Source organism: Gopherus evgoodei, chromosome 2 (genome assembly GCF_007399415.2).
Source record: "Gopherus evgoodei ecotype Sinaloan lineage chromosome 2, rGopEvg1_v1.p, whole genome shotgun sequence".
Classification (NCBI taxonomy): Eukaryota; Metazoa; Chordata; order Testudines; family Testudinidae; genus Gopherus; species Gopherus evgoodei.
In genome coordinates, this window is record NC_044323.1 from 66,432,130 (window position 1) to 66,446,773 (window position 14,644).

Sequence of the window (14,644 nt, forward strand, 5' to 3'; positions counted from 1 at the left end):
GACTCCAAAGCTCAGGCCCAAGCCCCAATATCTACAACTGCAATTAAACAGCCCCTTAGCCCAAGCCTCACAAGCTCAAGTCAGCTGGTACAGGCCAGCCGCCAGTGTCTAATTGCACTGTGCACATATCCTTTCCATATACTCAAGCAGCACAATTTCAAATCATGGCCAAATTATTCATTGCACTAAAATAATTATTCCTAAAGGGAAGTCATGTCAGATCCTCCAACGGGGAAAAAAAATACATCTGGATTAAATGTGGACAATGGTTCAAGTTTCAGGTCTTATACAAGTAGAATAAAATTCTTACAGGTCTCTAAAAGGAAAATAGGAGTAAGAATTACATGTTTTGTTACTTCTGCAAAGCCATGGAAAGTTACCTTTCTTTGGGAGTTGGAGCTGATAGCTTCCAATCACTGTTGCCAGTCCATTCAATTTGGCAGAGATACTAGTCTATCCTCCTTCAGTAGGGTTTGGAAGGAACCAGATTCAGCAATTTGTAGACACTTTCAGAAATACTACAAGCGTCTGCTTTATTATACATTATCAGAGAGCCTTTCAAAATAATTGGAACAATCAATAAGCAGTAGTAAAGCCCTCGTTGTACAGGTCTTGAAGAAAAAAGTTAAGGCTATCATTTTATCCCCTCTAATCTTCCATGAAAAGGAGTAGTTCAAATTATGTTATTTTATAGCCTTAGAACTCTCCCAGGGAATTAATTGGGAGAATATGAAGAAAAAAAGAAATGAAACTTGTTTTTGTTCTCCCAAGAAACTCTTCCTTAAGAGAGCTTCCATGCAAGTACGAAACCCTAAACCAAGACTTACCAATCAGCAATATCAGTCAAAAGTACCACTGTCAGCATTTAATCCAGAGAGGTCTACTCTTTGCAGAGAAATTTTGCACCAATAAAAGTTTGATTTTGCTTACAAATGTTAAGATGCAGACCACCACTCAGACAAGAAGGTTGAAGTTTCATGCAGTAAGTTTTATCACCTTACCGGAGGTATAATGTAATTCCTTTGCTCCCCAGGAGGCCACTGTGGTGGGACCTTAAAGATTTAATAAATAAGAATTATCCTTTATTTGAGTTGTGCAAAGAATACTTACAATAACTGCAGTTCCTGGAAGTAAGTATGTGAGTGGCCACTATTGTGGTGCACATGCACATTAATTCAGACCTATTGACCCTCAGCATTGTCTCTTCATGCATGCCTCATGAAGATATGTAGGCTAGTGCAGCCCTTACTGCTTCTCACTTCCCTCACTAATTCAGAACCCCAGCAAACATGAACTCCAAAAGCACAGGGATAGAGGCTAGGTCAGGGAGCTACACAGACTAGACATCTGAAACCACAGTAACTATAAGTAAGGCTGCGAGTCTGTCACGGAGGTCATAGAAGTCATGGAGTCCTTAACTTCCAGAGACCTGCATGAGTTCAGCCCACAGCACCTGGCAGCTGCAGGGTCCCCCCAACCACCACCTGTGGTTGCTGGAAACTGCGGGGTACCCCCAGGAGCTCCCAGTCAGCATGGGCAGTGGGGATGCCCCAGGAGCTCCCAGCCACAGGTGGCAGGGGGGCCCCCGAGGTCTAAGCCAGACCCCTGCAGGAGGACCCCCCACAGCTCCCAATGTTTGTCATGCATATTTTTAATAAAAGGTCAGGATAGGTCAGAAGTGTCCATGAATTTTTCCTTTATTTCCCACAACCTGTCCATGACTTACTGAAAATATGCATGACAAAATCTTAGCCTTAACTATAAAGGAATTGTGCTCTCAGTCTTTGTCCATGTAGATCTGAGTTCTAGCAGGTTCCAAAGCAAGTGGGGGTGGGGAAGAGGAGGAGGTTTGAGGAGTTATATTTATATCTAACTAAATACAGACTGCAAAATTGACCTAGATGCCAAATGTAGGACATATTTTGTGAAAATAGAAACGGAACTCCATGAGGCTATTCTGCAGATTTCTTGTATAGGAGTCTCTCTTAGGCAAGCTGAAGGGGTTTGTGCTAGCTAGTCAATAAAGAAAGGCTCTGAAGATAAAGTGGGCAATTTGCATTCCCTATGTTTGAATAGGGTTTGGAGAAGAAAACCGTGAGATTGAGGGCATGGTTTAAATTAAAGTCAACAGCACCTTGTAAGGAATTTAGGCTATAATCTCAGCACCACACTTTGGAATACCGTCTAAGAAGGATATACCATTAGTGCTTGAGTTTCACCAACACTTCTGGCTGAAGTCATAGCTATCAGGAAGGCTGTTTTAATAGTGAAGTGGTAGAGTGCCTTGGATAAGGGAACAAATGACAGATCTATACGGTCCATGAGAACTATGTTAAGGGTGTAAGTTTCTTGACAAAGGAGTTGTAGGTACCCTCTTGCCTGTTGACATAATACAGGGGTGGCTAACCTGTGGCTCACAAGCCATATGCAGCTCTTTTTACTCCTAAGAGTATTCTGTGCCACTGCTCACTTTAGAAATTAACATTGTGTGTACAGAATTTCCTTTCCCCCATAGAAATGGGCTGAAGTGCCACCACTAGGGGCCAGCTCACACATAGAAGACACTGCTAGGGAGAGAGAGAGGATGCTAGAGGGTTCCTGGCAGCTGCAGTTCCCACCATGCTCTGAGGGAAGGAGAGAGTGGCATGCAGGAAACTCCATGCAAGCCTGGGACTGAACATCAGGCTGTTTCTGTCTCTGGATCCCTTGGCTATGGAGGGTGGGGATGGGGAATGGCTGGGCTAGGGGGACCATAGCTGGAATCTGGGTTGGGGGACCCTGTGGCTGGCCTCTGGGGGAAGGGGTGCAGATATCTGAGCCAGGTGGGGAGTTCTGTCCTTTGGGGGGTGGGGAGATGAGTGTGGGTGTCATACTCCCAGTTGGACTCAGGAAGGGAGGAGTGGGCAGAGAAACAGGAAAAGATTGTTACTCACCTTTGTAACTGTTGTTCTTCGAGATGTGTTGCTCATATCCATTCCAGTTAGGTGCGTGCGCGCTGCGTGCACGTTCGTCGGAAGATTTTTACCCTAGCAACACTCGGTGGGCTGGCAGGGCGTCCCCTGGAGTGGCGCTGCCATGGTGCCGGATATATACTCCTGCCAACCCATCCGCCCCTCAGTTCCTTCTAGCCAGCTACTCCGACAGTGGGGAAGGAAGGCGGGTTTGGAATGGATATAAGCAACACATCTCTAAGAACAGTTACAAAGGTGAGTGCTTTCTTCGAGTGCTTGCTCATATCCATTCCAGTTAGGTGATTTCCAAGCCTTACCTAGGCGGTGGGGTCGGAGTGAGACCTTGCGGAATGTAAGACCGCTGAGCCGAAGGTGGCATAGTCTCTGGACTGCTGGACCAATGCGTAGTGTGATGCAAAGGTGTGGATGGAAGACCAGGTAGCCACATAACATATTTCCTGGATGGGAACATGGGCCAGGAAAGCGGCAGATGAGGCTTGGGCCCGAGTAGAATGGGCGGTGAGATGGCCAGTTGGAACATGAGCCAAGTCATAGCATGTCCGGATACAGGATGTCACTCAAGATGAAATCCGTTGGGAAGGGACTGGCATGCCCTTCATGCGCTCTGCGACAGCTACAAAGAGCTGGGGCTAACGTTGGAAGGGTTTCGTCCTCTCGATATAAAAGGCGAGAGCCCTGCAGACATCCAAAGTACGCAACTGTTGTTCCCGGCACGATGAGTGCGGCTTCGGGAAAAAGACTGGTAGAAAGATGTCTTGATTAGCGTGGAAGGCAGACACCACCTTAGGGAGGAATGCTGGGTGCGGTCGCAGCTGTACTTTGTTCTTGTGGAATACCGTATACGGGGGATCCACAGTCAAAGCTCGAAGTTCCGAGACACATCTAGCCAAGGTGATAGCGATTACGAAGGCTGTCTTCCAGGAAAGAGACAGCAGTGAGCATGTGGCGAAACGCTGAAAGGGGGGGACCATAACCCTAGCTAACACAAGGTTTAGATCCTAGGTAGGGGTTGGGCACTTGACCTGAGGGTACAGCCGCTCCAAGCCTTTGAGGAATCTGGAACCATGGGCCCTTAGAGAAGAAATCACCAGGCCCTGCTCCTTGAGGGACCATAGATAGTCCAAGATAATGGGGACCAATACACCTTCAGGGATAAAGTTATGCTGAGCGCACCAGTGGGAGAAGAGCTTCCACTTGGCGAGATATGTTGTCCGCGTGGAAGGCTTTCTGCTTCCCAGCAGCACCTGTTGTACTGAGGTGGAACAACGTAACTCAGACTGGCTCAACCAGACGGCAGCCATGATGAAGGGACTGCAGGTCCGGGTGATGAAGCCTGCCGAAGTCCTGCGTTATGAGGTCCAGGCATAGTGGCAGGGGGATCAGGTCCGCCATAGAGAGGTCGAGCAGGGTGTACCAATGTTGTCTCGGCCATGCCGGAGCAATCAGGATTAGTTGGGCTCTGTCCCTGTGGAGCTTGAGTAGGACTCTGGAAGAGAGGAAAGGGTGGGAAGGCATAAAATAGGTGCCCCTTCCACAGGATTAGGAATGCGTCCGAGAGGGAGCCCGGGGAGCGACCTTGCAGGGAGCAGAACACCTGGCATTTCCTGTTCTCTAGGGAGGCAAAGAGGTCTATGTGGGGAAACCCCCCACTTCCGGAAGACAGAATGGAGAATGTCCGGATGGATGGACCACTCGTGAGACAGGAAGGACCTGCTCAGTTGATCTGCCAGAGTGTTCTGAACTGGAGAAAGGATGCTACCAGGTCTATTGAGTGGGCTATGCAAAAGTCCCATAGTTGTATCACTTCTTGACAAACGGGAGAGGATCGTGTCCCTCCTTGCTTGTTTATGTAATACATGGCCGTTGTGTTGGGATGGGATAACGGTCCCCAGGGATACCATGCAGAATTTGAACTTTTTCATAAACTTGTTCAATCGTCGCAGGTCTAGAATAGGCCAGAGGCCCCCTTTCGCCTTGGGGATTAGGAAATATCGGGAATAAAAACCCTTGCCCCTTAATTCCTTCACTACCTTCTCAATAGCCCCTATTGCAAGGAGTCTCCGAACCTCTTGCAGGAGGAGTTGCTCGTGAGAGGGGTCCCTGAAGAGGGACGAGGAGGGCGGTTGGGAGGGAGGGGGTGAAGTAAACTGAAGATGGTACACTGCTCTCAGGCGCACCCTCAGAAGTTTGATTTGGGTCCTGCTGTTGGCTTGGTGGGACCGGAACTGTTACCCCCATGAGGTCCAGACTGATGCCTGCGGTTGTTACCACCTCGCCTTCTGGAAAAAAGTCTTGCCTTGGCCTAGGCGGGGGGTAAGGGCGCTGAGGTTGGGAGAGGAAAGATCTTCTTTGAGTCTGTGGCGTATGCATTCCGAGCGAACGCATGATTACACGGTTGTCTTTCAGACTCTGTAGCTTAGAGTCCGTCTTCTGTGAGAACAGGCCCTGGCCATCAAATGGTAAGTCTTGTATAGTGTGCTGAAGTTCAGGTGGCAGGCCTGACACTTGCAGCCATGATATACGTCGCACAGCGATTCCAGAGGCGACCATTCTAGCTGCCGAATCCGCGGCATCCAGCGAAGCCTGTAGAGAGGTCCAAGCTACTTTCTTTCCTTCCTCCAGTAGTGCTGTAAATTCCTGGTGAGAGTCTTGCGGGACCAGCTCTGTAAACTTTCCTATCGCCTCCCAGGTGTTGTAATTGTATGTACTCAGCAGGGCTTGTTGGTTCGCCACGCTGAGTTGGAGGCCTCCCGCAGAATAGATTTTTGGTCCCAACAAGTCCATACGCCTAGCCTCCCTTGATTTAGGTGCAGGGGCTTGCTGGCCATGGTGCTCCAGCTCATTGACGGACTGTACCACCAATGAACAGGGAGGGGGATGCACATATAGGTACTCATATCCTTTGGATGGCACCATGTATTTCCGTTCGACCCCTCTGGCTGTGGGCGGGATGGATGCCGGGGATTGCCAGATGGTGTCTACCTTAGCCTGGATCGAATGAATGAACGGCAGGGCCACTCTGGTTGGTGCGTCCGCTGACAAGATACTTATCACTAGGTCCTCCACCTCTGAAACTTCCTCTACCGTCAAGCTGATATTCTGGGCGATGTGCCGCAGGAGGTCCTGGTGTGACCTAAGGTCAACTGGAGGCGAGCCCGACGATGTCCCCGCTACTGCTTCATCCGGAGAGAAGGAGGAGGAGGATGAAAGCCCCGGGACGAGTGGATCCTGTACTGACTCCTGATCCTGGGGGACATCTGGAGCCAGCAGATTGTGGGGGTCCGGTGCGGGGGCAGCAGCTTCCTCTGTACCAGTAGCGTGAGGTCGGCTGACAGTAGCCTCTGGCATGCGGTGTTCTGACGGACCGGAGCGTGATGGCACAGCGGGTTCACCTTGGGCTTGGTGATAAGCCCAAGGCATCCAAAAGGACCACTGATGAGGTTCCTGGTCCGGGCCGTGGGATCCTTGGGCAAACCTGCTGTGAGTGTCCAAATCCCCATAGGAAGCACTGTCCACATGGGATGATACGGATGGGTGCTGAGAAGGCCACGGAGGAGCTGAGATCGTTTGGGGAGGGTCTCTGCGACTAGTCAAATCGTCTCCACGTGGCACCGGAGAACGGTACCGGGAGTCGTACCGGTACCAAGAGTGAGATGGGGACCTGCTACTGGAGCAGTGCCGGGAGGTCGACTGGTGCCTTGAATCACTGTGCCGGGATCAGCGGCGAGATGAATGGTGCCGCGAGCGGTGCCAGGACCTGGAGTATCGGTGCCGAGAGTATCGGTTCGGCGAACGGGATCTTGAGTGGTGCCGCGAGCATGACCGGTACCTAGATGGAGAGCGGTACTGGGACTGCGAGCAGCGTCGCGACCGGGATCGACGACGGGACCGAGAGTGTCTGCAGGACCTGGACCGTGACCGGCAACATTCGGTGGTGCCGGGCGAGGATGGTCTCAGCAGGGCGGGCTTGCCTAACGATTGGACAACCCGCATCAGCAGTGCCGGGGGTTGAGGCAGCTCGGGCTCCATCAAGGCAATCAACTCCCTTGCCGAAGAGAACGTCTCCAGCATGGAGAGCACGATGAGCTCGACCACAGTATGTGCCGGGGAGCTGGTAGGCACTGGACTCGATGGCTCTTGCGAGACCGGAATCAACAGCGCAGAAGACGTCGGTGCCGCAGCAGTTGACGGTGCCAGGCGGTCCGACTTAGTTAGGCGCCCTGACTGTGGCGTAGGCTCTGTGAGGTGGGATTCGCCCAAGCACTTGAGACAGGAGTTGTGAGGGTCTCCTGTGGGCATCGGCCTATGACAGGCCAAACACGGTTTGAAGCCCAGTGAACCGGGCATGGGCCCCGGTACCAGGTGAGGGGAAGGGGCTAATCCCCAATCCCTCTTAACTATATACAATAACTAATAAAACTAACTAGAAATCTAGAATATTGAACTATATACACAATAACGATTAGAACGAGCGAATAGCTTGGGAGGTGGAGATCAGCTAAGCTGCGCTCCACTGTTCCAACGACTGACAGGGGCAGTAGGAAGGAACTGAGGGGCGGATGGGTCGGCAGGGGTATATATCCAGCACCATAGTGGTGCCACTCCAGGGGGCGCCCTGCCAGCCCACCGAGTGTTGCTAGGGTAAAAATCTTCCGACGAATGTGCACGCGGCACGTGCACACCTAACTGGAATGGATATGAGCAAGCACTTTAAGAAGAACTGGGGTGTCACAGGGGTTTAACTCTCTACTCCTGAGAGAGGAGGAGGGAGAAAGAGCGAGTGTGAGTGTGTCTGTATTGTTACAGACATATTTGGCTTATAGGCATTTTTAAATAAATTAACAAAATAATTGGAAGTGTGTGATGAGATAGCTTTACTTTGACAAATAAAATTTGCAGAATTTTAAAATATTGTGCACAGAATTTTTATTGTTTGGTCACAGAATGCCCCCAGGCATATCTTTTACAATTCAAGTGTGGCTCATGGAGTTCCCCCTGCTGCCCTCTCCCATTCTCCACCTCGCAGATTGGAGGGGAGAAAAGAGCTTGGGACCTCTGCCTTGCAGGTAGCAGCTTCTGCACAGCAGGACACGGATGGGGCGGGGCGTCCTTGGCACTTCAGCTCTGCTCCTGCTGGAGCCCCAGCAGGTACCCCCTGCAGGGCTGAAGCCCCAAGCCCCAGCAGGCACCTGCTGGCTCTAAAACTGAAGATTGTTGTATGTGGCTCAGAAAATTTGGCCATCCTGACATAATATATTGTTGGACAGTATTTGCATCAGGATCTGCATTATGCTTTCTTTCAGAAATGGTAGAAAGGCTCTGCAAAGCAGCCAATTACCAAGAGTTCTTCACAAATCAAGACCAAATCCTAAATTTTTGCCTGAGTGACTAGTGATGCTGGATGCCTGATCAATCACTGATCAGTTCTGACAACTTGACCAAAGTAATTTGTGGCGCTGAGGAGAACTATAGGGGCCTGCGCCATTAAATTCAGCATTTTGACTAATAATCTTGATTAGATTACGAGCCTTTACACAGACTTCTAGCCATCCTGCAGATAGCTCTGGCTGCACCCACAGCTCAGTTGCTTAGACACAGCTGAACTTCAAGACCTCTCAGGCTGGGGATGCTCACTTCCTGGTATCAGATGCATTCTTTGGCAGGAAGTATTATTTATGTTAAGACTGAAAGCTAAGTAATAGAGGGTGTTTATTAAATTAGACTTTAAAAAACTTTCCTATAACTCAAATGGCTAAGGAACTCTTAGAAGAAGAGGTCTCAGTTAAAAGGTGAAAAAGCTCACAATACATATTTGAAATCTCCAATCTTTTAGCAAATCCAGGGAAAACCAGACTTGACAATCCAAATATTTTTAAAAATTATACACACACATATATATTTTGATCACCTTGCTTCTCAAATTGTCTTTTTGCCATTCTTTGTATCTGAAGAATGTAAAGAGGGCTCAAACCCATTTTTCATTTTTCCTTTGCATGTCACCTTTAAAAGCATTTGGTGAAGATATTTGCAGCCTAGCTTGAATAGAGCATGCAAGGCCCACAACTAGATTAATATCTCTTCACCAAGCAGAATATTTTATGTTTTTAAGAAAGCCACATTATCAGTTTAAATTGTACCAAGTTCAACTGAAGTACTCTATAAAAACTTTTTAAAATAATGCAATAGGCATGTTAGAATACCACATGGTGTTTGGCAAGAGCACGAGGTGCTTGAGATCAGTTTTATGCGCAAAAACATGCTACACATAAAAGTCTGTAGCGCAGTGTGTGTTACCCAAAGACATGTCAAGAATAACGTCTGTCATGGTATTTATGGAGAACAGGTATTCAGCCCTTAGTATTTTGATTAAGTATGTAGTAAGTTTTACCACCACATTGCACTTCCTACTTCTTTACTGTAGGTCAGGGTGGTTTTATTTAAATGAAAGCAATTTAAATTAGGAAATAGGGAACATGATTTAAACAATCAGTTTAATCTTGTTTTGAATTTGTACTTAAGTTTTCCTAAATAAAGTCTAATTCTTATTCTCAATTTTTACCCTCTGTGTTATGAATGTAATCATTTTCTAGGTACTACATGATTAATTTTACTCATGTAGTGTGTAAAACCGCATTTGTATGGCAACTGGCATTCATAAATATTGACAAAACAGCTTTTTTTAAAAAAAGTTACATTAGATGTGCTGATACATAATAAAAGCTTATCAAATCTTGTTTGAGCATTTAAAACTGATTTACTAAAGAAACAATTAACAGCAGTTAGTGATCTGAATTATTTGAAGTGCTAAACCAAACAACTGGTTCCAGTTGCTTAGCCAGTGACTTCTAGCTGTTCAGTAGTCTGACATTTCAGCAGCAAATATGTGTGCTTGAACATTTTTATTTAAATAGGATTACAGTAAGTTTAGTTTGTTTTGTTTTTTAAGAAGATATGCATTTAAATCAGGTTGTTGTTTTTTTTTTAAAGTCATTTTTATCCACACTGCTGTGCAGACTCTTTACTTATTCCCAAGCAGTTACTGAAGCTTCCTCACCAAATTGCTTGCATCATAGACTCATAGGATGGGAAGGGACCAAGAGGTCTTTAGTCCAGCCCCCTGCACTCATGGCAGAGCAAGTATTATCTAAATCATTCCTGACGTATGTACGTGTGTCTAACCTGCTCTTAAAAATCTCCAATGATGGAGATTCCACAGCCTCCCTAGGTAGTTTATTCCAGTGCTTAGAGACCCTGACAGTTACGAAGCTTCTCCTAATGTCCAACCTAAATCACCTTTGCTGCAATTTAAGCTCATTGTTTCCTGTCCTATCCTAAAGGGAACCTTTTTCCCCCCCCCAAAATAACCTCCTCCTAACAAACTTATGTACATGAAAACTGTTCTGTCCTCCCACCCCTCAGTCTTCTTCTCTAGACTAAACAAACCGAATTTTTTTTCCCCCATCTTCCCTCATAGGTCATGTTTTCTAGACCTTTAATCATTTTTGTTGCTCTTCTCTGGACTTCCTCCCATTTGTCCACCTCTTTCCTGAAATGTAGCTCTCAGAACTGCACACAATACTCCAGTTGAGGTCTAATCAGCGCAGAACAGAGCAGAAGAATTACTTTTCATGTATTGCTTACAACACTCCTGGCTAATACATCCCAGAATAATGTTTGCCTTTTTTTTTTTTTAATTAAAGGCAAACTATTGACTCATATTTAGATGGGAATCCACTATGATTCCCAGATCCCTTTCCATAGTACTCCTTCTAGGCAGTCATTTCCCATTCTGTATGTATGCAACTGATTGTGAATTTTAATCCTATCCTCCAGAGCACTTGCAAGCCCTCCAAGTTTGGTATTATCCACACTTGATAAGTGTGCTCTCTCTGTAATTATCTAAATCATTAAGATATTGAACAGAACTGGACCCAGAACTGATGCCTGTGGGACCCCACTTGATATGCCCTGCCAGCTTGATTGTGTGAACCACTGATTATTCCCAGAGAGCAGTTGTTTTCCAGACAGTTATGCACCCACCTTATATTAGCTCCACATAGACTGTATTTCCCTAGTTTGTTTATGAGAAGGTCATGCGAGGCAGTATTAAAAACCTTACTAAAGTCAAGATATACCAAATCTACCGCTTCCCCCATATCCACAAGGCATCTTACTCTATCGAAGGAAGCTATTAGGTTGGTTTGACACAATTTGTTCTTGCCAAATTCATGCTGATTGTTACTTATCACCTTAATTATCTCCTGGGTATTTGCAAATTGATTGCTTAAATTATTTGCTCCATTATCTTTCTGGGTACCGAAGTTAAGTTGACTGGTCTGTAATTCCGTGGGTTGCCCTTATTGCCTTTTTATAGATTGGAAAAGGGCAAATATAGTGGCACTCTGATGGGATCTCTCCCATCGTCCATGACTTTTTTGAAGATATCTGACCCATAGATAGCTGCAGTGGAACAGGAGCCAGCAAACAGAGCTATAAACAGGAGTTTACGGTGGGAGGGGGAAGTGTTTGGAAAGACTAAGAGGCATGCAGAGGAACATACAGGCTACTGACGGGAGCGGGCAGTGTTCTAGCAGCGTCTTGGTGCTTGTTGGGGGTTTGTTTTACTGTGGGTGGTGGTGTTCTGGGTTGGTTTGTTTCTCCCAGATTTACAGAGTTTAGGTGGGAAGCCTATGACAGATACAAAGGCAGCAGTTGAAGTGACCCAAGCAGTTGAAGACACAATAAAGATGACTGGATGTGGAAGCTGAGGCATGTACATGATCCTGGAGGGGGTACCTGAAAAGAGTTTTGTCTGCATGAAGTGCTGCCTGATAGAGCTGATGGAAGAAAAGATCAGAGGATTGGAGATGCAAGTGGAAACTCTGGTCGAGTTTAGAAGGGGGTTTGAGCAGATGATGGAGCAAAGACATGATGAGACCGAAGGGAAAAGCTCAAGCAAATGTAAGCAGGACCAACTCTGAGGGGAGACTGCTGGGTGAGGAAAGTGGATGGTGGAAGCATGTGACTAAGCGAACCAGGCAGAGGAAGAGACGGGCTAGTGAAGGAGCAAGAGAGCTCAGGAACAGGTTTGCGGAGTTGGAAAATGGAGAAGGCACACAGCAGGTGGTCGCTGAAGGTGAGAGGGCAAGGAAGAAGAGAAGAGCAGCTAGCGCTATACGCAGCAAAGAGTCCTGTGGCACCTTATAGACTAACAAACATTTTGGAGCATGAGCTTTCGTGGGTGAATACCCACTTCGTCAGATGCATGTGGGTATTCACCCACGAAAGCTCATGCTCCAAAACGTTTGTTAGTCTAAGGTGCCACAGGACTCTTTGCTGCTTTTACAGATCCAGACTAACATGGCTACCCCTCTGATACTAGCCCTATAAGAAGAGGGGAAGAGTCAATGGAGAGGACATCAAACATGAATCCCAGGAAGATACGGGATAAGCTGTGGAGGATTGCAGGGTGAAATAGGAATCGAGAGGACTTGCAGCCAGAGGGAACAGGGGATAGACTGAGGAATCGCACTGTCACCAGCAAAAGGAAGGTCTAAATGACTGGGGACTCCTTACTGAGAATAGGCAGGCCTGTAACCAGAGCTGATCCAGAGAACAGAAGGGTGTGCTGTCTGCCGGGTGCTAAGATATGCGATGTGGACCTGAGGCTGAAGAGGATCCTAATGGGAGCAGAAAAGAATCCGCTGATTGTCCTTCATGTGGAAACAAATGATATGGCTAGATTCTCACTGGAATGTATAAAGGGAGACTATGCCAGGCTGGGGAAGACACTTAAGGAAATCAAGGCTCAGGCGATCTTCAGTGGGATTCTGCCTGTTTCTGGAGAAGGGCAACAAAGGTGTGACAAGATTATGGTGATCAACAGATGGCTCAGGCAGTGGTGCTATAAGGATGGCTTTGGGATTCATGGACAGGGGACTGATCTCTCGGGATGGACTTCACCTGAGTAGGGAGGGAAATAGCCTTCTAGGATGGAGGCTGGCACAACTGATTAAGAGAGCTTTAAACTAGGAATTGCGGGGAGATGGCTGGGAGATGTCCAGGTAATCTCCATGCTGGATTTTAACATTGAGAGAGAAAAAAACAAAGCAAGAAAGGATATTGTCATGAACAGGAGAATGGACATATAGAGGAAGGGTCGTGTAGATACAATTCTAATGGGTGATACTGGCGATAGAGTATCTGGGCCTAATCAGGTAAAGAATGTGAGTGAAGCCAAACAGCAAGAATTAAGAAGTTCGTACACCAATGTGAGGAGGCTAAGTAACAAAATGGAGGAACTAGAATTATTGGTGCAGGAAGTGAAACCTGATATTATAGGGATAACAAAAACATGGTGGAACAGAAGTCATGAGTGAAGCATAGGTATTGAAGGATATGTACTGTTTAGGAAAGACAGAGGTGGCAAAGGTCTTGGAGTAGCATTGCATATCAATAATGAGGTAGACTGTAAAAGAAAGAAGGGATGGAATGGATAAGACAGTTTGTCTGGGCAAAAATCACATTGGGGAAGAAAGCTATTAGCGCCTCTCCTGAGAGAGTGCTTGGGGTGTGCTATAGACCACTAGGATCCGACATGGATATGGATAGAGACCTTTTTAATGAACTAAATATTAATGGGAATTGTGTGATCATGGGAGACTAACTTCCTAGATATAGACTGGAGGACAAGTGCTCAGATTTTCCTAGATGCGATAGCTGATGGATTCCTTCACCAAGTAGTTGCTGAGCCAGCAAGAGGGGATGCCATTTTAGATTTGGGTTTGGTGAGTAATGAGGACCCCATAGAAGAAACGGTTGTAGGGGACAACATTGGTTTGAGCCATCGTGAGCTAATTCAGTTTAAACTAAATGGAAGGATAAACAAAAATACATCTGTGACTAGGGTTTTTTTTTTTTAATTTCAAAAGGGCTAACTTTAAATAATTAAGGAAATTAGTTAGGGAAGTAGATTGGACTGAAGAACTTAGAGATCTAAAGTGGAGGAAGCCCAGAATTACTTCAAGTCAAAGAAGCCTGCATCCCAAGAAAGGGGAAAAATTCATTAGGTAGGAGTTGCAGACCAAGCTGGATGAGCAAGCATCTCAGAGAGGTGATTAAGAAAAAGCAGAAAGCCTACATGGAATGGAAGATGGAAGTGATCAGCAAGGAAAGCTACCTTATTGAGGTCAGAACCTGTAGGGATAAAGTCAGAAAGGCCAAAAGCCAAGCAGAGTTGGACCCTGCAAAGGGAATTAAAACCAACAGTAAAAGGTTCTATAAACATATAAATAAGAAGAAAACAAAGAAGGAAGTGGGACCGCTAAACACCGAGGTTGGAGTAGAGGTTAAGGATAATCTAGGCATGGCCCAATATCTAAACAAATCATTAGCCTCATTAAAGACTGAGGCAAAGTAAGAGTTTAGGGATAATGGTAGGATGACAAATAGGAATGAGGATATGGAGGTAGATATTACCACATCCGAGGTAGAAGCCAAACTTAAACAGCTTAATGGGACAAAAATCAGGGGACCCAGATAATCTTCATCCAAGAATATTAATGGAACTGGCACATGAAATTGCAAGCCCATTAGCAAGAATTTTTAATGAATCTGTAAACTCAGAGGTTGTACTGTATGGCTAGAGAACTGCTAACAGTTCCTATCTTTAA

At 46.4% G+C, this 14,644-nt stretch overlaps 1 protein-coding gene across 1 annotated transcript in view; it reads right to left on the minus strand.

Annotated features, from left to right (window-relative positions):
- Positions 1–14,644, minus strand: part of DAZL (deleted in azoospermia like) — a 38,743-nt gene that overhangs the window by 10,240 nt on the left and 13,859 nt on the right. Inside the window, exon 7 of the mRNA XM_030549332.1 lies at positions 1,002–1,052. Within this exon, the coding sequence (XP_030405192.1) occupies positions 1,002–1,052 (51 nt within the window). The remainder of the gene's footprint in view (positions 1–1,001; positions 1,053–14,644) is intronic.